We start from the raw sequence: 23,427 nt of genomic DNA on the forward strand, positions 1-23,427 counted from the left end.
ATATTTAATATGACATAATTTGTCTGAGGTGTGTTAAGATGATGTGCTGAGGACACAATTAATCCAGAGCGAGCACAGAACTGAAACTTTTATTAAAAACAAAATGAAAGCAACAGTGCAGGGTATCTTCACACAAGATGGCTCCTACCTGGAGTGTATACTCTAAAATAATTTCATTAAACCTAAACATATCAAAATAATTTTCATAAATGACAATCCCTCCCCTTTTTTTTTTTTTTTAAAAGCGTACCATTTCTACCAACTATGATGAGATGAATGACTACTTTTCCAATCATTTCATTAGTATTAATTTTGCTAATGATTCAATTTCAGAAAAGGGGCACGCCCTTCATTTTGCAGCTGAATGTGGACAACAGCAGCACATTTCCGGTCCTGGTCTACCACATCAGATCAATAGCACTCAAATGCACTCGACTGCTTTCAAGTAAAAATAATCTGTTCTTTGCGCGTGCCTAGCGCTTCCCACCTTAACTCATCTAGATCAACCCTTTTTATTCGAACAACCATGTTTTTTAGTATCTTAACCGTCAAAAGTTATAATTCATTCTAGATGTGCTTAAATTGGGGCGGGGGCTAAAGGTGTACATGCCATTCGAATACATTTTACAGGAACACTTCTGCTTGGCAGTGGGGGAAAAACAGTCATGCAATGTGCGACCATGATGACTTGATAACAAAAAACATAATAAATACATTATATTATGACACAACATTATTCATAGCCTGGTTTGCTTCATTCACCCCACTTACATGTTGCAGGCTGAGACAGGATCACATTGTCTTGAAACAAAAAACCAGGTTGGTAACAAGGTGCAAGGTTAGGACCTCAAAGATATTAAAAGTGACTCATGACACTTTAATGGACTCATTTAGCCAGTCATGTGGCACACCTTCGTCTAGTAGTATGGAGAGCAAGCACTTTTCGCAATAGTCTATTTATAGTGTAGCAGGATTATTTGCCCATGTGTGGAGAGTTGTGTATAAAATATTCATGTTGTCAATGTTTATTAAAATCTACAGTTACCTGCAGACATTTACACCAATTCACAAATGACCTAATTAGGACTCCACACGTCTTCTAATACATTTTGCTGGAACGATAACCCGGAACAAGTGCCACATGACAAATCAAAAGTGACCCAGCACCGTCGGAGTAAGCAGAACAGGTGGCAAAAAGCGTTTGAAATTTGGGCCCAGGTCTGAAGGACGACGTCGTCCGCCTCCTTCACGTCTCTCCTCAGCTTAACTCACTTGCGTTTGCTCTTGGTGTCGGTGGTCTGAAAGACGCTGGACGCAGACATGAGGTTCTCGATGTACTGACCGAGCACCTGGTTCTCCGACTTCAACTTCAAGTTTTCCTCCTTGACCGCGTCCACCCGCGCTGACAGGTCTGCAGCAAACAGATAAGTCCTTTCGATGAGTTTCTTCATCAGGAATTGCGCACATGAAAAGTGGCACTGCTGAATAAAAGGTATCTCAATTTTGATGACATGAATAGGGCCCGACCGATTAATCGGCCGCCGATTATGATTGGTCGATAATTGCCCTTCAATTACCAGCCCCTTAAAGCATTATCATCGAAGAAAAACGAAGTTTCTGACACTTTGGAAATACCCTAAATGCACCATTTTGCTAGCGTAGCATTAGCAACTAGCAAGTGTGTAGCGTATGTTATTCTGGTTATTCTGTTGTCCCTAAGCGTCCTTTAAACTGTTTAATGACACCCCAGTTGGAGTTAAAGTTGGGGTAAGCACACTGTCCTCGAGGGCCGGAGCCCCGCAGGTTTTGGATGTTTCCCTTCTCCAACACAGCTGATATATGATCAGCTCATCAGCAAGCTCTGCATAAGCATGATAACAATCCTGTTGATTGGAATCAGCTGTGTTGGAGCAGGGAAACATCCAAAACGTGCAAGACTCCGGCCCTCGAGGACCGAGTTAAAGGATTACTCAACAGGAAGTCAGACTCTTGCTCCACCCCTTACTAAGATTTGAAATCGGCGCTCAAAGGGGGTGTTGCCTGGGGGACTGTTGGCTTGTGAATGGGAGAGGGTTGGGCGTGGTCTGGCTGCGATTGACAGCAGAAACTCACTTAGAAGCCATTTAAGGAAGAGTGTACGAGAAAGAGCCGGTGGGTGGCGGGGGCGAGTGACGTACGTATCGTTTCATGTAATGAGAGAACAAACCGCCAAATTGTGTTTATCTCAGTGTTTAACCTTAAGATGGCACCAAACACACGGTTTTTGCCTCCAATTCAAGCTTTAATAAACAAACATGTACTAAAATGTAAAAATAATGACCAGGGCAGCATTTGTAGACACCAGTTTATACAGTTAATCAGCAAAAAAAAGTTGATTAAGTGTTGAGTTATGCTTTAACTGTAAAACTAAACACACAACGATAAAAAATTACATCCACTGTATATTTAAATACAAAACATGCTTTGTTTTAAAAACATCGCTAGCCTAGCGCTAATGCTAAAAGCGAAGGGAGGATCCCATTCAAATGCTAACAGGAAGTTAGCATCGACTTCAGGAGTGCTTTTCCTTCAAATAACGAATATTCACACACAAATGCTGTGGGAACACATACCCACAGGTAAGATAACACTACGCAATTTGTTTACTTTTTGTATTTGTGTGCATGTGTTGGAGTGGATGGATTTTTGCTAATGGTGGAAATAAGCGGGTCGTTTATTGACTCCTCAAGTTTCTTTTGAGTCTCATATACGACTCGCTGATATTACCTTTCTGGGTAATCTTCTGATGTTTTGGCTTATTTGTTCTCGCCTGTTGTAATACGTAAAGGCCCAGTATGTGTGAAACTTAGACAACATCGTTGTGTTTTTCAAAATTATCAAAAATTCGGAATAAAAAGATCTACACAAAAGATAACACTACGCAAAGGCACAAATTCTTCCCAACGTGTGAAAAATTTGTTATTTTAATACAATTCAATCCAGTCCAGTCCAGTAACTTTCTTGTGTACTCACTTCAAGTGTGTACACCATGGATGCACCACACTGCCCTCAAGAGGCCAAGATGCACAGGAAGAGTTAGTATTTGTTCTTACTGTTGTTTCAGTTGCTATTATTTTAGTTTATTCTATTATTTCACTTTCTTATTGTTTTATTTTGTCATTGTCCTTCCAAGTTCTATTTAAAGTTGATATTTCAAGATTTTAAAGACTTTCTTTTCTCCAAATTTAAGGATGCAAACCATGGATCCCAGGTTAGCACAATAAGTCCCAACATTTGTGAAAATACACAAGATAAAAATACATAAAAGAAAAGGTTAATGTTTTACAGCAGATGTAAATAAGTAAGAATGGTTTTATTATTGACACATAAATCTATACAATAACCTTGTATACTTGTTGATAAGGTCATACTATGGACTTGTCATTCAAAATAGAGACTTAATGGCGAAGGTTTTTGCGTAAGTGACACCCATTGAAAGGAAATTGGGTGGGGTAAATATTTTTACGCATTAAATACATATTTTTTTTAATAATCTGCAGATTAATATGTAATCTGTATTTTTTTTCTGCCAAAAATCGGCATCGGCCTTGGCCAAAAAAACAACAACATATCGGTCGGGCTGGAGAGCAGTGTTTTTGCAAGCGGTACAAGAAAACATTTCATAATTGATTCCCAAGATCATGAACCAACCAAATCAACTTTTATTAAGTCAAACCCAATACAATAACTGTGTTACAAGCATTTTAAAAGTCTGGGTTCAATTGATTTAATCCAATCCAATTTTCTTTCATTCAGGGAAGCATAAAGATAAATGGTAGTTTCTTACAAAAGTGAGTAAACCCCTCACATTTCTGCAGCTATGTAATGGGGTAGATGCCATGGACTTCCGGGTTCCAAACATCAGCGCCGTTTCCGGCCACTGCTGGCCGCGTTCCAACACTCGCACCCCCACCCCTCCACTCCCACCGATGGGCGGTAGCGCGCAGGGCATCTCAGGGCTCTGAAATGCTTCCGACAACTGAGACAGACACACTACACACTCGCACCCGTCGACAGGAACGCAAAGTACTGGGATGCGGCCCACACGTCGCAAACCGGAACCGGAAACAAAGCTGATGTGCGAAAGTCGGAAGTCCTGCCTTGTCCATGGCATATACCCCATTATAAGTTTTCCTGGGGTAACACTGAGGGAAAGACACTTTGACTCAATGAAAAGTAGTCAGTATACAGCTTATAAAACAGTTACCGGTAATTAATTGCCTCCAAATAACTCGATACAGACACCCTGGCAACAAATGTGAGTACACCACTAAGTGGAAATGTCCAAACTGTGAGTACAGTTAGTCGTTTTCCCTGCTCAATGTCATGTGACCAGAGCTGCCAACCTTTCAAAATTCACTTCCAGAACAATTTGTCAGAATTTCCAGAACATCACCGCAGGATCCCGTTATCACAGTAAAATAAAAATGAAAAATCTGCAAATTGTTCAATTACTCAACATAACCATCACTGTAGAATCCCAGTTTGTAATTGTAATCCATTTACTGCATTGACCAAGTAAATATGCGATTGCAGTCATATAAAATTAAACTAAATTATTTTTCCTTCACGTGGAATTGATTGTGCTTCAACAGTTACACGTCCATCCTTCCATTTTCTGAACTGCTGTAATACAGAAAAGTTGTTCCTCTAATTTTGTTTCCATTCTTAACAAATAATACCCGATTTACAAAAGTACAAAATACAGAAATGCAACCTTACTATATATACACGTTTATCTGTAATTATTCATTATTAGTAGTTCAATTATATTAATGGCTGTGACTGAGAACGAACCTCACAAAATCAAGGCACTGTATTGAACAAATTAACATCTAAACTCTTCTTTCTTCCTACTCTTGTTTTTCTTTTTACTTCAACTTTTATTTTATACTTGTAAGGTGTTTTGTGTTTTCTTCATGTTTATATGTTCAATAAAAAAAGAAAGAATGAATTAATATTTTTGCTTCAAAAAAATTAATCAAAAAAATATTATTTTACTGTCTGTCTTAAATTTACTTTGCAGTATAAAAAAATAAAATAAAAGCATTTTCATATGAAGACATACTTTTTCAAAGACCAAAATAAAAACAAATTAACAATATCACTCACCATGAGCGATGCTTCACTGAGCTGTATGTGAAGGCGTGTTTGTGCTTTTGATTGTGAAGTTGTCTGTGCGTTAATGAACAAAAATAATCTGCCATTGAAGTTTTACATTGTGCAGCTGCCCTTGTTCCTCGTTGCTGATATGAATCTTTTAAAACAAGCAGTGACCGTTGTCGAGTCAAGTGGTTAGCTTTCATATAACTTTTGGATCCGTTTGCTATTCTGCAAGCATCCATATAGCTTGCACGGTGATGCTGATGTCACCGGAACTACCAGTGTTAGCGGTGCGTTGTTAAACATAGATCGCAATTATCTACCAAGTATTTTTGCTCGTTTTCAACCTTTATGGGCAATGGGGCCCATGATTTATTTATTTATTAATATCCAGAATACCACGTTTGGGGCATAGCAAGGTCACATTCAGAGATTTGCATAACAACATACGGACAATCCGGAACAGTTGGCAGCTCTGTGAGACTCATTAGTGTTACAATGTGTCGGGTGTGAATAGGGAGCAGGTGTGTTAAATTTGGTATCACAACTCTCACACACACTGCCTTGCTAAAGAGGCTAAGGTTAAAGGTGATGGGCTGGCCAAGCATGTCTCCAATCCTAAACCCTATTGAACATCTCGGGGGCATCGTCAAACGGAAGGTGGAGGAGCACAAGGTCTCAACTATCTGCCTGGTCCATGGTGTCATCATGGAGAATTGGAAGAGGATTCCAGTGACAAGCTGTGAAGTTCTGGTGACTTCTGTGCCCAAGAGATTTAAGGCAGTGCTGGAAAATAACCGAGGCCACACAACATATTGATGCTATGGGTGTTTGTAATTAGGGGTGTACTCACTTTTGTTGCCAGGTGTTTAGCCATTAATCACTGTATTTTGTGTCATTTTGGGGGATCAATAAATTTACACTGTTAAATAAGATGCACAATGACTACTTGTCATTGTATCAAAGTGTCATTTCTTCAGTGTTGTCCCATGAAAAGATATCATTAAAAATATGCAGAAATATGAGGAGTGTACTCCCTTTTGGGAGATACCGTAGAACTAGTCTGCACATGCTCCACAACAACGACTCCAAAATCGGACAGTATAAGGTACTACCAGCTGTAAACATGCTGATATTGTGGGTGATCACAAACAATATAGGGAAGCTTCAGCAGGCGGACTATCAAGCTAGCCACTGTGCATCTGATAACACCACATCCTAGCCGGCATCAATATCTGAAATCTGTGTGTTTTGCATTTCCTTTTGGCTTTTTGTGTCACTTTTATATGTTTCAACGCCATGACGTTCCCAAGTTTGCTTGTAGAATGACTTAATGTGAAAGACTAAGCGGAAGTTTATGTTCTTGTTCTGTTTGTGTTTTATTAGCTTCTCAAGATAGCTGACAGATGCGTGTCTCTTGTGATCAAGAGGTAGTGTGCAGTGTTTTACATGATATTGTCTTTTCTTATACTTCTGTGACAGTGAATGTAAAAAACTAAACCAAAAAACCCCCAAAAGGATTTGTCAGCTACAACAGTGGCACGTTTATCACCCCTCCTCATTCGTCATCAAACTTAAGGTGTTTATTACATATCAATATTAGAATGGTTAATGTCAGTGACAACATGTATGACAGTTAATAATGTTAGATGCAAATAATGTTACATATTAAAGGTTTATGATCAAGAGTAGGGCTGGGCATCGATTCCGATTTCCAAAATCGATTCGATTCAGAAGGGCCCGATTCGATTCGATTCACATTTATTTTCATTTCAGTTAAGGATTTCATGCAGTACCAATTTTACTTTTATTTGGAAGACATTCTGACAAGTAACAATGTTGTAAATAGTAGAAACTTATTTCTCTTACTTGGTGCATTAGTAAAAATGTGAATATTTACATTTATAATTGATTACAATGCAGTTACATTAATCATGTATATTTTATAGAACATGACCTGATCAAAACAATAAATAATACTTGAAATCAATTACAACTACTGAGCTATGTCAAAAAAGTGGCAAAAACACTCTGGCAAATAACGATATTCACATTCCTGTGACAGTTTTTATGCTAAGCTTCCAGTGGTTAATAGATAAATAAAAACAAATTTACATAAGAGACACAGTCATAGTGCATAATTATGCATCCACATTTTGTGTTTTTATGTCCAATTTCTTACCTTACTTCTTTTGAGGGGTATTTGCGTTCAGTCGTTCGCTTTTTCTTTCATTTAATGTACAGTTTACTGCCACATGCATGCAATCCGTTTAATTAGGTGGCGGTAATGCACCAAAAGAAGGGGGCGCTAATGAACCAAAAGTATTTGGCAACCATCAAATGGAAGTAGAAGAAGTAGTCCGTAGTCTTGTGTAAGTTATAGTGTACTATGACTTATTTACTATTTAGAGCAGCAAGATGCACAGTAAACAATCAGGATTCTACTTTTGGCTCCAATGTGATGCAGAATTTCAGTTAAGGTAAGCCATTTAAAACATTTTTAAAGTTATATAGCAATCAACAGCTCTGAGCAGCTCATGCTTGAGCCGTTTCCTTTCTTTGTAAGCACTAGGCTCCTTTTGGGGTACTCTGAATAACAGAAGGGCACATTTGAACAACGCTCACACGAGGTTTTGAATGAGTACGTGCTCGCCTCGGGCACATTCATTTACCGGAAAAAGCCGTATTAAAAGTATCGATAGATGGTTTTATGAATCGATATTGGGCTATGAAAAGCAATATTGATTCGATATCGATATATTGATATTTTAAACCCAGCCCTAATTAAGAGGGAAAAATGTGTTGGGTATGTTACCTTCCAGAGTATGCTGAAGTTCCAACACCTGATTTATTAGCCTTGTCTTCTCCTCCATCTCCACTTGGTTCTCCATGTCCCCTGAAAGAGAATCGGTTAGCATCATCTCCACGCTAAAAATGACTTGTTCTTGGTTGACACTATGTCAATATGGAGGACACATACCATCTATATCGCAGTTCATGATGAAGAGATCGTTCTCTGGCTTAGTATACAGGGCTGCAGCTCTGCTGTCCACTGTAACAGAATAACAGAAACTGTCAAGTAGAGATGGGGATCCAAAAACAGTTCTTTGCGAGAACCCGAAGCGTGTGCGTGTGCGTGTGTTGGCAGTGCCTCTGCTGATGTCCCTCCGTTGACCCTTTAAACTGCAACTGCTAAGTTTGCTATAGAGGGTTCCAACTTCTGTGCTAAAAATAGTTAGCCTGGCAAGCCACACCCAATTTCTTGACAAGTCTGGAAAGGCTACCATTGACTGCTATTTGGCCCGTTTCAAAATGAACCGTGTAATCAAATTCATTTATTTGCTGTGCCGTATTCTTCGTGAGGAACGCCATATTTGGTGCAAGAAGTCCATTCTCATGGATGTCGCGCAGGAAAGACGATAGTTTGTTTCATTCAGCATTGGACTCGGTTTTAAATGACCAAAAACATAAGAGTCATTAAAACTTCAGCAGTTTATGGCACAGGAAGTATCCAATTAAAAAGAAGATGTGACCTTGAGTCGCTTATTTGATGTCACGTCATGGCCATTCTTCGCTGATTGATTCATTCCACTGTCAGTTTGGTCAGGTTTGCCTCGCCTTAGAAATGGCGACTGTGATCAGAATAATTTGCCAGTTACAGCAATGAGCCTGGTTTCCAGGCTAAAAAAAATCCCACATCCCATGCAGCTGACCGTATTGGGGGGTAACTTCCCCTTTTCATTTCGAGCGCCGGTACACTGATTAATAGATTTGTTTAAGCGAGGTAAAGTTTTGAGGGGACTTTGACATTCTGTAGCAACACGCCGGAGACCTTAGACAGGCAGGTATGCTGACAAATTGCATTTGAACAGCCCCGCCATCCACGGCCTCCCACTGGAGAGGCCATAGGCCGAGACTTTTGAAGCCGCGAGGCCAACATCTTGGGACTCCCAAGAAACGCATCTCGGCATATGTATTATGGCTGCAAAATGCCTACATGTGTAGCGGTACTGCACAAATCAGCAGTTTAAAGGCTGTGGACGAACATTTCACCTGTAAGTATGATTGAAAGAAAAAGAGGGTACATACGTCCACTTGTTATACATAGTGCCCAGGCCCTATTTTAAGAGTCTGTCTAATCTGCTGTATTTGTTTTAAAAGGCATCAACTTTAAAAAAAAATATTTTCAGTTATTTATTGTTGTTAAAAATAAACATTTTCAAAGAATGCTGTGTTTTGTATGTCTACAATAATAACCGTAAAAGTAATAACCGTAAAACTGCGTTTTTTTTCTCAGACAATAAATTGTACACCAAAATCTATGACCGTTGCACCTCTATTTGGGAGTCGCTTTGGTAGCGGGTTTTCTATGAGCCCAGGCAGTTCATTCTGGTTAATCCAAAAATTTCGGAATCCTAGCAGCTAATATTTGTTGTAGGGCTAGAAGATTTATCGTAGTAGCTATATGTAGATATGGACGTTCAAGATATTAATATCTCAAAATCAAAGATAGAGACTTTTACTACTTGAAACTAAGGCCCTGAGCAACATCATATATTTTGAGTGGTGCGGTCTGAAGTCAGACATGATTAATAAGATAGTGTTTCTCTCAAAAAATCAGCAGAACTTGCACTGCTGCATTTGAGCCACATCAGTTGTTTGTAAGGTAATAATAATAATAAATTGTGGGCTCCTATGTATTACGTGTCTCCTCGCTTCTTAAGACTGAGGTCATCCGCTTGTGCTTTTGTTCTGATTTACAAAGCATCTCTTCCAGGAGATCTCAGAGCTGCCCAGCATGTTTCTGTACAACATGGTTCTGCACTGACGTTGTGCAACTCTTAATTCTGACTTGCCTTCATACAGTAGAAACCAATAAAAATGTGTGCTTAAAAAAAAGGTGCCATACAGTGGGATGCAAACAAACCATGATACTGTATAGTGGGGTAGTGGTTCATTGTATATGCAAATAGTAAAATTAAATTAAAACAAATATAAACATGACTTGGGAATCAATTTGTAATTGGCCACTTAGACTCACAGTGCAAATTCTGCTTTTGTTACATAAAAACATATAGACACCGCTTTGAAATTGCCAAACAGTTGCATGGATGCATCGGTTATGTGATGGATGGAGGCTTTAGCAGTAGATGCCGCACCCTGTTAGATGCTTCATTGGACCCCCAGTTTTCTGGTCAGGTTCTTTAAGCATCTAAACTACTGTTGTACCTTTTAAACGAGCTTCATTCATTATCGATTAATAAGCAAGTTACAATTTAACAAATAGATTTGGCTTGTGTAGTGCAGTGTTTTAAAACTCGAGCAACTCCATCAAGTAGACATCATATTAAGGTCCTAGTGTACATCATTTTTAGTTCAAATCTGAATCATTTAGTCATAAGTAAACAGTCTGTCTAATGACGACTTCCAACCCCAGCGAATTCCATCAATTTAGCATGCAGGCCGTTGTTTATACCGCTGAGAGTAAACAACCCCAAAGGGATAGTTGCGAAATGAACACATGCTTATCAAAAGAATACAATGGCAACTCGTGTACGCGATCAACTCAATGCGACAGTAATGTGTTTGTATAATCAAGCCAGGTACGAACGTGTCCGATAAACCGACGCGAATAAGTTAGCTGTGCTAGCTAACTAGCTCTTACGGGAAACTACGGAAACACGACGCCTACTGATGAAACGACAACAGTGAGTGTAGCATCTTAGTACAAATAACACGTAAACTGAAAGGAGGAGATGTTCAATTGCTATTATGTTTCTACTAAGCCACCCTATCGAATACTTCTGGCCACCGGGATGCGGCTAACACGCAGCCAGCTAGCGGCTGTATATTCAAAAGCGAAAACAGCAGCATACAAAAACGAGTTATCGTGTTCCCACTCACCTAAACCAAGACTGTGTGCTCTCCGAAACACGGAGTGTTGTTGTAAACAAGGACAGACAAACACACATACACGCACACACAGTAGTCACACAGTAGTTCAGTGACGATGACGACTACTGAAACTGATGAGGATTCCTCACCAACGCATGTGTATGACGTACTACACTAACAGACGGACAGGGGACGCTGCAACTGCCAAACGTCTGTCTGTCTGTCCGTCCGTCTGTCTGTCTGTCTGTCTGTCTCTCTCTGTCTATCTATCTATCTATCTATCTATCTATCTATCTATCTATCTATCTATCTATCTATCTATCTATCTATCTATCTATCTATCTATCTATCAGGGCAGGACTGGCCATATTGCGTATACAGGACAGACGTCTTTTGGGGCTGATATAGTGTTATTATTATTATTATTATTATTATTATTATTATTATTATTATTATTATTATTATTATTATTATTATTATTATCATTATTATTATTATTTTCCTAAAAGAAAATGTTTTTTCCTCCATTTTACCCCAAGATTTAGAGGGAGCAGCCCATTAGTCCATCTTCCTGGGTGAAGTTTGCATGTCCTCCCCGCGCTTGCGTGGGTTTTCTCCGGGTACTCCGGTTTCCTCCCACATTCCAAAGACATGCATGTCAGGTTAATTGAACTCTCCAAGTTGTCCATAGGTGTGATTGTGAGTATATATATATATATATATATATATATATATATATATATATATATATATATATATATATATATATATATATATATATATATATATATATATATATATATATATATATATATATATATATATATATATATATAGATAGATATATATATATAGATATATATATATACAGTGAGCACACAAACTGGAGTGAGGAAAAGACGAGTGTGATAGAAATGAATGAGAGACTACATGCAGCTGAGATGAAAAAATTAGAGTGAAAACCCCCCCAGAAAACATACAACCATTCACCCTCATTCAAAAAGTATGTTTTTTAATGTGGAAGGAATGTCAGAGAACCTGGAGAAAACCTACAAAAGCACAGAGCGCATGAAAACTCACACAGGAAGGCAAGAACAGAAATTTGAACCCCTAACCTCAGAACTGTGAGGAAGATGTGCTAACCACTTCAGTAATGTGTTGTCCCAATGCAAAATTGTCTTTACTAACTTTAGTTACACAACCTGTCAGATCATGGTCAAAGGTGAAAGTTGTTTACTGTCAAGTCAGGTGCATTGTATATTGTTTCTCATTCTACATGGAAATAATTAGTGTTCTCCAACAATTTTGTCACTCTTTTGCCAATAGCATTTCTGGTTTTACCAGCTCACAATGTGACATGTTGCGGCTGAAAATTGTGAATGCAGTCAGCTAGTTTGATCAAGTTTGTTCGTAGCCTACAAACTTAAAGGTTAAATAACTTTCAGATGACAATGTAAACTCCCAATAATAATGTAAAAAGGAAGACTTTGTGAGTCTTTACCTGGGTCATCTGCCAGCGAGATGTTAGTAAAAGTCTCATCTTCCTCCTCCAAATCGGCCTCCATGGCCTATCTTTCCCTTTTCTCCTTCAGCTTGGTGTTCTTTCTTATTTTTTTATCTCAGAAAAGCAATTGCGATCTCACTGTCTCTTTATGTTCACTCGCTTTCCTCCTCATATTGGCCCTTCCTCCACACTCACCTGCCGCCTGAATCATTTACAACGTCATGGCTACCTACCCGACCTGATTGGTGACTCGAGTTACAAGAGTTGTCATGGAAAAAGATCACTATGGCAACAAGCTGAATACCTCCCTTGCAAGGAAAGCATCACAGGTCAAAGTTTTAGTACCAGTCACACGACACAGGGGTTTATAAACACCCAAAAATGATGCACACAATGCAGTCAGTGACACATTAACCGGAATTGTCAGCGAGGCACATTTTTCTATCTGTGTAATATTGTGGAGTGTGTTATTTGATGAACTGGTTCATCGGTCCTGTTTTGGACTACTGGTCTGTGCCTGTTGATCCGAAATGCCTTCAGAAGACACAAAGGTGAAAAGCTAGTCTAGCTGGATCTGTGGTGTTAGACTGCACTCTAGTGGTTTATGATGAACACTGCAAAACAGCAACAACATGCTGTACTGCACAATATTTTGATCTCATTGAGAACAACTTCCATTGTAAATGCACCATCACCACTCCACTTTCTGGAATCGTGGCAAAGTCAGAAAAGTTGGCTAATTTTACATTGAAGTCTGAAATGTATCATGAGCTTGCTTTTCCGGTATTATGAAAAGCTTGGGTCCAATGCTCATTACACATACAAGTAGATGAAATAGTAAAAGAGCAGCAGTGAATCCGACTGTTCATCTCCGGGCTGCTTCTGTACTGAGCACAAGAGTATGGATACACAGTAATATGTTGTATGGACATAAGTCATTCCCTCGATCAGTTCTGGCTGCGTAACCTAAACTGATCAAGCCATTGTGCATGTTGTTGGTATGGTAGCTATACTGAATGCATATTGTACATATTAGAACACTATCACTATATACAATATGAGTCAAACAAGAATAAACAATGTCAAACAAGACTTTTGTTGACGCTGTTGCTTTGTATTTAGGCTTGATATTGAACAGAAAATACATTACATTCATTTAGGTGATGTTATGAAGAGAAATGTCTCTTGAATAACTTCCTTTCCCTTAACGCTAATAAAACTGGAACGCAGATTATTGTCCCTGATGAAAAAAATTCCACTTTCAGCTCTCTGTGCTCCATCGTCAGCTTTAGCATTGGAAATCTTGAGGCGTTGCTCCACCAATCTTTCTAGCTTTTTTCCCCATGTAAGGAACATTTCCAAACTAAAGAACATTCTATCGAGATTGGACTTATAGTTAATCATTCATGCTTTCATTTCCTCTTGTTTAGATTACTGCAACTCACTTTTTATGTTTTAACAAGGACTATTTAAATCACTTCCATGTTGTTCACAATGATGCAGCAGGGCTTCTAACAGGCGATCACAAGAACAATCACATGACCCTGTTCTTATCTGAATTGCACTACTAGTCCTATTTTGCACTGATTCTAGATTTTTGTTCGAAATCGGCTAGCTGAAACGGTTGAAAACTTTATTATTTTGGCAAGCTTTTACTTCGCTGGTTAGCTCATTTATGTATTCAGTACGGTAGTCTTGACTTTATTCATTTCCTTTTTTGTTGTACTTGTTATTTTAGTGCTGGACTTAAAGGTTTACTTATTTCATACATACAGCAACATACTGACAAAAAAACGACAACAAAACTTGTTCATTTCTCAAGCTGGGAACTTAGCAGGCAACCCTGGTCCTTGAAGGCGGCAGTGCTGCGTGTTTTAGATGTCTCCCTCCTCCAACACAGGTGATTCAAATGATTAGCTCATCAATAAGATCTGGAAAAGCCTGATAACAATCCTCACCTGTGTTGGAGGGAAACATCTCAAACGTGCAGGACTGCGGCTCTCGAGGACCAGGGTTGCCTACCCCTGACTTAGATCAAAGTTTTGTATTATGAACTATGAACTGACCTGGTTCATTTTAAAATTTGTGAACAGTACTATGAAGTAGTTTGTGTAGAAAAAGAATTATTCCAATACTGTTGTGTTCCCTCTACTGGAAGATTAAGAATGGCGAGCAGTAATGTTAATTTTATCAGAAATGTTTAAATTTAGTCTCAGTTTTAATCATGCTTGTTAGTTTTATCATAGTTAGTCAACTTCAGCCCATTTTTTATTTAAGTCAACTTTTAGTCAACTATAAATCTAGCATTTTAGTCTTTATTTTAGTTCAAGAATCCATAATTTTATTCATCTAATTTTAGTCAACAAAAACTGTCAATGTTTTAGTCTGGTGTTAGTCAGGACAATCATTTTACCCCTGTATATATTTTTTTTGTCAGCAGATAATGTTGAACATTTCGGATCTAAAACTATTTCAAATTTTCTCTCATCTTTTTGCTGAAAAACAACTTGACACACAAATTATAGTATAGTAACAAGTGGCTTCTATGGCTCCATGCTACGAGCTAGTAAATTAGCCAGCATTAGTTAGAGGTCAGATTAGCACAAGTGTTGGAATGTTATAGTCGTTAAATTAATGTTACGTTATAACTATAATTTACTTATTTTATTTTTTAACCTTTCACTGTGAATCCACCTCCTGTCTGTCCCAGTGTTTGTGCATGTTGCACTTGTTAGTTGCAGATTTGAAAGGGGGTGTGTCACTATGTGTCACATGACAGTGTCACAGTAACAGATTAGCAAAGACAGGATTTTTACAAAATCATACAATTTTCCTCTCGTCTTTGTTCATGAACTAAAATGTCCATAGATTTCATTTTTGTCTGGTGAAAAATATGTGTTGACGAAAATATTTTTGTTTAGTTTTCGTTAACAAAATTAACAGTAGCGGTCAGTCAGGGCCTTTAAGGCCTTCCCTGCTGGCCCAAACACTATCAGAAGCACAATTTACATGAAGCGGTGATCATTTTCAACAGTCTTTTGTCTTCATTTCATAGCGTGTGCCTTGGTTGAGCAGCTTTCAGTTGTTTGTAGGATTTTAAATTTTTATTTTGCCTTAAACAGATTTGAGCTTTGATGTGTTGCCATGCAATGTTAGTTACCTTCAGAATCCCAGACATTCACACACTGATGAAATTGCTGTTTGTTTTTAAAACCAATAAGCTTTTTAGTTTAACTCTCTACGCCTTTACAAAATCTTCTGTGCTCTGATTGGCTTAGCTATGTTTATCCATATAGGTTGATCTTAAAATGCACATCAAATATTAATTTCTAGAAGAGGATGATGTCAGACATGATTAAAGAAATTTTAAAGATGCACTTTTCAAGAAAAACTCGACTTCATGAAGCTAGGTCAAAAATCGCTGTTGATGGTTGGTTCGTTTCATCCATAAAATTATTTTATGTAGTACGTATGACTGGAACAGTTAACTTCCACAGATAGGCAGGAGCAAACAAGAAAAGAAAAAAGAGGTCTGCTGCATTTGCAGCAACATTTCTGGTGAGTGCTTTAATTAAAGTTTTTATATTGATGATTATTGATTGTGAATTGCTATATTCTAGAATGAGGTTTGGAGTTGTTTGCAGGTGTTCTACATATATTGGGAGACAAAGATAACCGTGATTCTTGCTTTATCACGAAATGCCTCTGTCTCTTTTTTAATGCCATGTATAGTTATTTAGCGCTTTTGTATTATTTTTGTGCAACGTGATGTTGTCAAAAGGTCGAATTTTGGTCACTTAAGGCCCAAGAGATATATTATTATGATTATTATTTTAAATGTTTTGCCTCACCATGTGCATGCATGCGTGTCTGAATTTGTCATGAGAAGTGTGTGTCCTGCTCCAGTAGAAGTACATTCCAGGCTTTGCGGGCAGCCCGGAAAGGCTACACTGTTAGTTTATGATCTTCAGCACACATTGCCCCATCTCCCTCCTCCCCTATACACTATCTATCTCTCTCTGTTATTCCTTCCTCTCATATCTCATCCCATTTACACACACTCTTCTGGGCTTTGCTGTATTTAGAGGTAAGAGTTGTGTCCCTTGAGCCACATTATTATTACTTTTGACTCTGCCAGTAATCAAAACAGCGATTGTAGAGACAATTTGACCTGCTCCGACATCCAGACAAAACCCCGTTGACATCACTACAGATGATTATCATTATAAAGCAGAAAAAGAAATGTATAGATTTGACATTTTTGATTTTCTATATTTATTTATCAAGCACATACTGTACTACTATCACTCATCAAACTACAGCACAACAATGTTAATATAGTTTAAAAAAATTAGGGATGGGTGAATACCAACACCAGGATTCGTATTGGGCTGATGCCTGGCCTCATTTCAAGGTATCGTTCTTGCGACGGCGCCCTCTTTTGGCCATTTTACAATAAGGAACTACAAATTAGAAATGTGAAGAACGGAAAATTGGCATTAATTTCATGCAATTTGATGTGAAAATGCTATATTGGGATATATAGGTCTTTGTTTTTGTTTTTGTTTTTTGGGGGGGGGGGGGATTTCATGTATCAAAAGTACAAGTGGTCTCAGTACATGGTATCGGTGACTACCAGGGTTATTATACTTTTGGAATTTTAATTTGAGTTCATTTTTATTTCGTTTTGAGTTTTGTTTTTTAAATTTTAAATTTAATTCGTTTTCAAGAGGATTCTCTTAGTGTCCATTAGTTTTAGTTTTTTTTAAAAAAAGAGCTTAATTTTAGTTTAGTTTTAATTAGTTTCTGTATAGTTTTTGTTTTGTGTATTACTTGTGCGCAATATTTAATTTAACACCATGGTAAAAAGAAAAAAGAAAAACAAATGTCTTGCCTAGCGTTGATTTTCGACTAAGTTAAACGAAAAAGAAGGCGAGCCGAGCCATTGGAGGCAAAAGTCAAGCACGAATTGTCACCATAGGAACATCATCTGAAGGTGCTTTTCTATTGGCTGCTGTCAGATGACGTCACTTCTGTGTGACACACTTTCAAATGTCCTTATTCCAGTTAATATCGGGATTTTTAAAATAATCTTGAAAGGCTCATGTATTAAATTAATTACCAAAGACAAAAACAAAGGACATTTTTGCTGTAATTATAGTAAGTTTTAGTTAGTTTTGTAAACATAAAATGCAGTTTCAGTTAGTTTTGTTTTTTAAAAACTTGTTTTACTTGCGACTGTCATGCGTAACTGCAGCATCTGCGTCAGACTCGTTCATGGTGCGCGTGCGAGTATATGCACGATCTTAAAGCGACAGCCACAGTTGACAAACGAAGACATGACTTCAAATGAGTTAAGAAAACTCCCCGCCCTCCCCTCCCCAAAGGAACTGTGGTGTGTGCAGGCTCCGCACACTCTATTATAAAGGGAAGATAAAAGATGATAGGTGCAGTCAGAGTAAAACGTCTCTTAAGTTAATGAGTTGGTAACGATACATATTGCGGAAGAGCATGCTTTGCAATAATCTGCCTTCACTGACAGACATCTCATACGCAGAACAGCAAGTCCTATGTCGACAAGAAGCAGTAGCTCAGCTGTTGAATTTTACATAACATACATGTTCATCGACAGGGACTGAGGGAAGGCTCGCTGTCACATGATGGTATTTCTACGTTACCATGACAACCCGGTAGCGTTTGCATAACTTGGCCAAACGGAGAAACCTGTTCTGCATGGTGGGAAATTGCTGTGTTTGTAAATAATGACAGACTACTTTGTGTGCGGTGGAATAATTCCGCCACTCTCCTTCCATTTTGGCATGGCAGGCTGAAAAGTTGTCCAAATTCTTGCACCAGGATGGCTTTTTTGCCCTTTTATTGTCGCTCCCTTGCAGCACTGTACATTCAGAAATAGAAATGCTATGGTTTGGCATTTTTCAGGTCCCAAAGTGCAGGGAAGCAGGTAGGCACGATCAGGGAGCAAAAGGAATCCCAATCTTGACAATCAGACATGCAAAAATGGACACAACATAACAAAAGTAAATCCACACGAAACCAAATCAACATGAACACACACATCGTGGCAATTCAAGGCAATTAAGGAGACAGACAGACTAATTATATATTCAGTTATATTTTGCTGAAAGCAGCACTGCCTCTTCCTCAAGCAAGGGCCTCGAACCTTACACCTGTGTGGCCGATTAGTCATGCAGTATACAGGGGAAATGATGCACATATGGCAGGAAATTACCAAACATCTTGCTGAAAAGTGAACAAACAGTAGTGCCTGTGTGCACTTGTGCGACTTGTTTTGAGTTTCTGGCACACCAAATGCGGGAAGTACATTGTTTTGATTGCCACAATATCATTATTTGACCTTATCACATTATTTTGCATTAGCACCATCTCCTGGACTTAAGTAGAACAACATGAAATTTAGGCTCTCAGTACATTCACATTGTACGATAAAATTGTTAGATTAGATTTTTAAGCCATATCAGATTTACTCCACCCACACACAAAAATTGAGGCTTATAGTATAATAATATCATATGCCAGAATGATCATTTAATACATTTGTTTAATATATCATTGTTTTTGTTGTTGTTGTTCAAAATCAAATCGTTTTTTAGATAACCCATGGACCCATGCTTTGCCATCTTGCATCCTTGCCACTCTTGCCTCCATGACGCCCCAACGTGACAATCTTTTATTTTAAATAACCTGGACCAGTTTTGATATATGTACACAATCAACTGCTAATCCTTACTCACAAGGCCTACAGCTGCTTCTCCATAGAAGTGGTAGATGCATGGTTGTCATTCCAACTCATTTTTAGACCAACTGATTACGAGGCCTAAATCCAGTATAATTTCATGAACAGCCAAGTTCAAATAGTCTCATCGTTGCCTCACCCACCTTGTGACATATTGTTAAATGCCAATTACTCTTTGCCAGTATGTCTAACAAAAAAAGGTACCTTTTTCAAGAAGCACGGGATAGACTATTTTAGTTTTCTACAGCTGCAACTGGTATGCTTGAAAGAAAATTGTTTTTGTTGGTGCAAAGGGCTTCTTAACTGTATTATAGGAAAGTAATAGTGATTACTGTTGTTCTAGTGCATATGATGCCCGAATACTTTGTTGTTGCACAATAGTGTTCTGTGAGACACACTATCACACACTGTCAAATGATCCTACTTCAGTGTTAAATTATTCGCGACAAATAATGCATATTTGTTCATCTATGCCACCATCATATAGTGACAATGCTCTTCTGCTAGATAGCAGAAAGTACAACGAGCCTGTGTATCCAGCTGTTGCTATTTATACAACAGAATAATAGCTTTGATTTTAACTTAAGAGGGGCAGATTTCACACTAAAATTGAAAAAAGGGGAAAAAGAAAAGAAAAAAGAAAACAACAACAAAATAACTTTCAGCCCACTTTCAATAACATGCATGCAGTTCCATTCAAGTCAATCAATTCAATAATAAATAATTTCTAGAATTGTCAAATGTCAAGCATTTGTGCAGGAAAATAAAATACCAGTAAGAAAAAAGTTTCATAAATTAATATAAAACAATGACTATATTGGTCATCCATCCAACCATCCATTTTATGCACCAATTATCCTGTCCTGGAACTTGTCCCAGCTGACCTCAGCCAAAAGGACCCTGGACTGATTGCCATCAAGATGCTTTTTTGGGGGGAATGAGTAGGAAAAAAGGGGGGGGGGGCAAGTACAGGGGAAAACATGCCACTCCCATACAGAACATCAGAACTGCGACGTAGATGTGCTAAACACTTGTCACTAGTTGACAAGCATCCTAGAGTGGGTTGTGTTTCTTCACACAGCAAGGTGTAAGGTGAACCCCAAAACCAGTCAATTTTACATTCTATTTTTAACGTTTTCAAGTAGATTATTGTACAGTGTTCCTAATTACGATCTATTCCTTTTGAAATCATGCCACCACACTACAAATGTTCCAGAATACAGTGATGTTACGCTTACACTCAGGCAGATGCCCGGCAGTCCTCTGGGGCTGTTTGCTGTTTGCTGTTGTTTTTTTTTTTTTTTTCTCCCTTTTTGTCTAAGAGACCAGTCTACCGTTTAGAGGCGCTGGCTCAAAAGGGCATCTTTTTTATGGACAATGGATTGAAGCAATCCGGATATATACGACCAATGCAGCCCAAACTCTTTGAGAAGTGTAGAGGGGAGGCCCATTGGTCCATCTTTAATATAGATAGTAGACTGAACCAATCGGGAAATAGAATGAAAGTCTCCCTAACCCTTCCATGTTCAGTCCTATGTCAATCCGGCTACTAACACGTGTGCAGTATTATTTTCCAACCAGGGGCGGAGTTAGCGGAAACGCCGAACTGGCAGTCAAGAGATTGTAACATTTTAAGAAACAAAACAACAACAACAACAACAACAACAACAACAACAACAACAACAACAACAACAACAACAACAACAACAACAACAACAACAACAACAAAACAGAACTTTGTGGTGATGAAGCTAGCGTCCATTACATGTCTTGAGCAATGGAAATTGATTAGTATTACCATTACCAGAACAATACCAATAGTAATACCAGTGAACATTATAGACATTAATCAATTGCCATTGCTCATGATATTGTAATATTGCATACTTTTCAAATCTGGCAGCTACGGCACCATTCTGAAGAAATAGCAAATGGTCAATGCGAGGAAGGCTAGGAATTTAGGCTAAAGGTACAAAGGCTGCGACTAATTCAAACTACTAAAATTCCCAACAAATCTATGCAGCAGTTAACATGTTGCAAAAAGCACTAAAAATAAGTCAAATATTATAAATGCAAAGTAAAGGGTTTGCAATTTAAACATTAAAAAAGTAAATGTAAAAAAAAAAAAAAAAGGTTTACAACTATTATTCGCACATTGAAAAACCGTAAGACAGTTTCAAATGCTTTTGAGACATATTTACTTTGCATGACTTCATAAAGCCGACCTCTTATTTCCCGACACAAATACAATACATGTTATAGCTTTTTAAAGGATCATTGTGGACTTAATCAGTTTTTTTACTCACAACTGCCACCTCTGGCTGAAAGCGTAAATGCAGCCTCACTGTATAACTCGTGCATGGCACCACTTCACCCCTTCCCCCTCAAGAAACAGGCGTGTTCGGGGCGAACACTCCACACTGAAGGGGAGATACAAGCCGATAGTTAAAAAGTCAGGGCTCTTTGTACTCATTTGGGCATAAGTGGAGCATGCACGATAGAAAAAGATTTAATATTACCTTGTTGAACTGCACAAAGCACCTTTAAGCGAACAAACACATTTAGCCTGAAGCCTGTGTTGCTACATCCGGGACATCCCAAAAATTGATACTAGACATTATTTCAATATTCATATAATATATCAATTATGTTTCAAAAAGAACGTTGTATACCTAAGGATTTACATATACTTGCATTCTACAAAGGTCTTGGTTGACGTCATGCATGACCATAAGTCTTTTCTGATTATTATCAAAAATAAAAATGTATCCTTAAAGCTGCCCAATGCGGAAAAAACAAATTCCAATCACTACTGCCACGTGTGGCTATAAAATGAAACTGCACACTCCCTTCCCAAGCACACAGGAGCAGATTCTCCAGTTTGCGCTTAAGTCAATTTGTTACTCGCCTTCCTTACGCACTTGAAATGCGCAGTGATTCTACAGTCTCAGCTTCTGATACACCCACTCTGCATAACCGGGAAAAGCGCAGCCACCAAAGAGTTGTGACCCATTGAATTGTGAGGATACCTGCAAGTCCCGGATTGCGGAATTTTCCGGAGGCGTGAATTCCATAGAGATTTGGAATATATTTCACACTTCAAATGTGAAGTTGACTTGGTATGGATCAAGGTTAATTTAGTTAACGAAAACTAATGAAAAAAAACAAAAATAAAAATAAATAAATAAAATTTACGATAAAAATAAAAGCGAAAATGCTTTTTAATAACTAACAAAAACTGTATTTTATGTTTACAAAACTAACTAAAACTAATTATAATTATAGCAAAAATGTCAGTTTTAGTCTTAGGTATTTAATTCAATACATGAGCCTTTGGGGATGATTTTAAATGTGATTTTAAGTATATTTTTTCTCGATATTAGCCGGAATAAGGACGTCTAAAAGTGTGTCACACAGAAGTGACATCATCTAGCAGCAGCCAATAGAAAAGCAACTTCAGATGACGTTACTCCTAGGTAACAATTCTTGCTTGACTTTTGGCTCCAATGGCTCGGCTTGCCGGTTTTTTATTTAACTCAGCAAAGCTAGGTAAGAAATGCGTTACTTTTTTCCTTTTACAATGGTGTTTATTAAATATTGCACACAAGTAATACATCCATCCATCCATTTACTTAACCTCTTATTCCTCACAAGGGTTGCAGGGTGCTGGAGCCTATCCCAGCCGACTTCGGGCAGTAGGCACACAGACAACAACCATTCACACTCACAATCACTCCATGGGAACATTTTGAGTGTTCAATTAACCTGCCATGCATGTCTTTGGAATGAGGGAGGAAACCGGAGAAAACCCAAGCAGGCACATAGGTACATGCAAACTCCACCCAGGAAGGCCAAAGCCTGGACTCGATCTCACGTCCTCTGCACTGGGAGGCAAACGTGCTAACCAGTCATCCACCGAAAAGTAATACACATTTTTTTTAAAGAAAAAAAAAAAAGGAAAACTAAAACTGAAACTGAAACTAACTCAAATAAATAAATAAATAAAAAACTCAAAACTAAATAAAAACTCACTAAAATGAAAATTCCCAAACTTTAATAACCCTGATATGGATCCAGAAGTTATACTGATCGTCCCCAAACTCCCCAGTGA

At 38.2% G+C, this 23,427-nt stretch overlaps 2 protein-coding genes across 4 annotated transcripts in view; one reads left to right on the forward strand and one right to left on the reverse strand.

The window, feature by feature from the left end:
• The window catches only part of clgn (calmegin), an 11,603-nt gene extending 10,872 nt beyond the window's left edge, over positions 1 to 731 (forward strand). For all 3 annotated transcript variants that reach the window (XM_086082554.1, XM_086082555.1, XM_086082553.1), the window contains one exon: positions 1 to 731. This exon is cut by the window's left edge and continues 1,031 nt beyond it. The gene's annotated coding sequence lies outside the window, so the exon portion shown is untranslated.
• Positions 74 to 12,728, reverse strand: scoca (short coiled-coil protein a). The gene is made up of 4 exons (XM_086082556.1): positions 12,539 to 12,728; positions 8,123 to 8,194; positions 7,958 to 8,038; positions 74 to 1,411 (listed from the first exon to the last, which is right to left on the reverse strand). Exons 1-4 carry the CDS (start codon positions 12,600 to 12,602, stop codon positions 1,269 to 1,271), a joined length of 360 nt encoding a protein of 119 aa, XP_085938682.1. The 5' UTR covers positions 12,603 to 12,728; the 3' UTR covers positions 74 to 1,268.
• Between the last annotated feature and the right edge of the window lie 10,699 nt (positions 12,729 to 23,427).

This window comes from Leptonotus elevatus, chromosome 8 (assembly GCF_054856555.1).
Source record: "Leptonotus elevatus isolate MCC_2025b chromosome 8, RoL_Lele_1.0, whole genome shotgun sequence".
In the NCBI taxonomy this organism is placed as follows: Eukaryota; Metazoa; Chordata; class Actinopteri; order Syngnathiformes; family Syngnathidae; genus Leptonotus; species Leptonotus elevatus.

Coding starts and splice junctions, on each gene's coding strand:
- scoca (XM_086082556.1), bottom strand. CDS start 12,602: ATGGAGGCCGATTTGGAGGAGGAAGATGAGACTTTTACTAACATCTCG. Junction 8,195..12,538: donor CTCGCTGGCAGATGACCCAG/GTAAAGACTCAC, acceptor ATTCTGTTACAG/TGGACAGCAGAGCTGCAGCC. Junction 8,039..8,122: donor CATGAACTGCGATATAGATG/GTATGTGTCCTC, acceptor ATTCTCTTTCAG/GGGACATGGAGAACCAAGTG.